Source organism: Orycteropus afer, unplaced genomic scaffold (assembly GCF_000298275.1).
Source record: "Orycteropus afer afer isolate SDZICR_OR568_19922 unplaced genomic scaffold, OryAfe1.0 scaffold01451, whole genome shotgun sequence".
Lineage (NCBI taxonomy): Eukaryota > Metazoa > Chordata > Mammalia > Tubulidentata > Orycteropodidae > Orycteropus > Orycteropus afer.
Window position 1 is genome coordinate 11913 of NW_006923038.1, and position 2427 is coordinate 14339.

General features: G+C 38.1%; 1 protein-coding gene across 1 annotated transcript; it reads left to right on the forward strand.

Moving 5' to 3' along the window:
- Positions 1-662: 662 nt before the first annotated feature.
- On the forward strand, positions 663-1592 carry LOC103213246 (olfactory receptor 6C4). The gene has a single exon (XM_007959092.1). It carries the CDS (start codon positions 663-665, stop codon positions 1590-1592), a length of 930 nt encoding a protein of 309 aa, XP_007957283.1.
- The last annotated feature ends 835 nt before the right edge of the window (positions 1593-2427 follow it).

Sequence of the window (2427 nt, forward strand, 5' to 3'; positions counted from 1 at the left end):
ATGAGGTGCAGCAGCAAGTATTACAGGGAAAGGAAAGCACAGAGAATAGAACCAGATAGAGCTATGTCTACTAAGAGCACAGAAATAGTAGAGATGAATAATTAAAATGGTTTAAATGTGGAGATTCCATAAACATTTCAGAGGGAAAGTATAAGCTTAAAAGCATTTTTCTGAAATTCTTTGGAGTATCTTGTAATATATTTTGTGAGGAACCTTGGTGGTGTAGTGGTTACACACTCAGCTGCTAACTGAAAGCTCTGCAGTTCAAATCCACAAGGCTTTCCACAGGAGAGACATGATGATCTGCTTCTATAGAGATTTATAGTCTTGGAAACCCTATGAGGCAATTCCACTCTGTCTTATAGGGTCACTTTGACTTAGAAACAATTCAACAACTACAGGTCTAAAATGTTTTATTAAGTGCCCAGCAATATGTCAACTTGAGGAATTATAAAAAACTTTAGGAATAAGGTCACTTGCACAGAAGACCTGCGGCTTCCAAGGAGTCAAGCTCAATCCAACAGGACACTGATTTTGGCCAATTAGATGGACATTAATATTAAGAACTAATTCTGTTGGTTACAATCAGCTTTATCTCTCCTACTCTGAGAAACTCTTTAGTTTTCATCACTGATCTCACTTTCTCTCTTTAGATTTCAACAATGAAAAACCGGACAACATTTACTGAGTTTATCCTACTGGGCCTCACAAATAAATCTGAACTCCAGGTGGTGATATTTATCTTTCTGTTCCTCACCTACATGCTAAGTGTCTTAGGAAATCTGACCATCATCACCCTCACCTTGCTAGACCCCCACCTCCAGACTCCCATGTATTTTTTCCTCCGGAATTTCTCCTTCTTAGAAATTTCCTTCACCTCTATTTTTATTCCTAGATTTCTGACCAGTATGACAACAGGAAATAAGGTCATCAGCTTTGCTGGCTGCTTGACTCAATATTTTTTTGCTATATTCCTTGGGGCAACAGAGTTTTACCTCCTGGCCTCTATGTCCTATGACCGCTATGTGGCCATCTGCAAGCCCCTGCATTACCTGACCATCATGAGCAGCAGAGTCTGTATACAGCTAGTGTTCTTCTCTTGGCTGGGGGGATTCCTGGCTATCTTGCCACCAATCATACTTATGAGCCAGGTGGATTTCTGTGTCTCCAATGTTCTGAATCACTATTACTGTGACTATGGACCCCTCATGGAACTTGCCTGTTCAGACACAAGTTTCCTAGAACTGATGGTCATCCTCTTGGCAGTTGTGACTCTGGTGGTTACTCTGGTGCTTGTGACACTTTCTTACACATACATTATCAGGACCATTCTGAGGATCCCTTCTGCCCAGCAAAGGAAAAAGGCTTTTTCCACTTGCTCCTCCCACATGATTGTCATCTCCCTCTCGTATGGTAGCTGCATGTTCATGTACATTAATCCCTCTGCAAAAGAAGTAGGTGCTTTCAACAAAGCAATAGCTGTGCTCATTACTTCAGTCACCCCCTTGTTGAACCCCTTCATTTACACTTTAAGAAATCAGCAAGTGAAGCAAGCCTTCATGACTACCATCAAAAAGATCGTGAAGTTTTAATTTAAAAACTGAATACATTTCAATGAAAAATTTTTTTTTTACTTAATAAATATGTATTGAGTTTCTAATATATTTCAAGTGCTGAAATGAGTCTTGAGAGTAAAAATATGAAATGCATGTGTCCTAATTTCCAGGAACCTACAGTCTAGGGTGAAAGAAAGGTATAGAAACTAAAAATTTGTGTGATAAATTTACAAAAAGTAAAATAACACAGTGTTATTAGAGAGATATGAATGAGAATCCATACAAAGAAGAGTTGGAAAGAATTAACTCTGTTGATAAAACAAGGAAAAGTTTCACTCAAGTCTTGAAATTTAACAGCCAAAACATATGCTTATTGGAGAGAAGAGTTTAGAGTGGAAAAGAGAGGTCAGGACATTTTATTACAAACTACAGGTTAAATTGGGCATTGGTGAGCCAAAAGACATTTTAAGAAAGGAAGTAGTATTACCAGTACTGTTTTGAGGTGAATATTGCATTGACAATGTTCTTCAACATAGATCTTACAGACTATGCTTTCATCAAAGTATCAATACATTTGATTCTCCTCCCTTTCGTCATTTCCCCTAGCCATTATAGCATCCATCCTTTCATTAGAAGAAAAAAAGAAAAGAAAAGATATACATTCAGTCCACTTTTCTCCACATGGGTAGGTATTACTGAAATTCTCATAATTTTCTCAATTTACACGTCTATTTTCTAGAGGTTGAGGTTAGACAAAGGAGCTGGTGGCACAGGAGTTAAGCATTTGACTGTTAACAGAAAGGTCAGCAGTTTGAACCCACCAGACATTCCACAGGAAAAAGATATGGCCATCTGCATCCTTATAAATCTT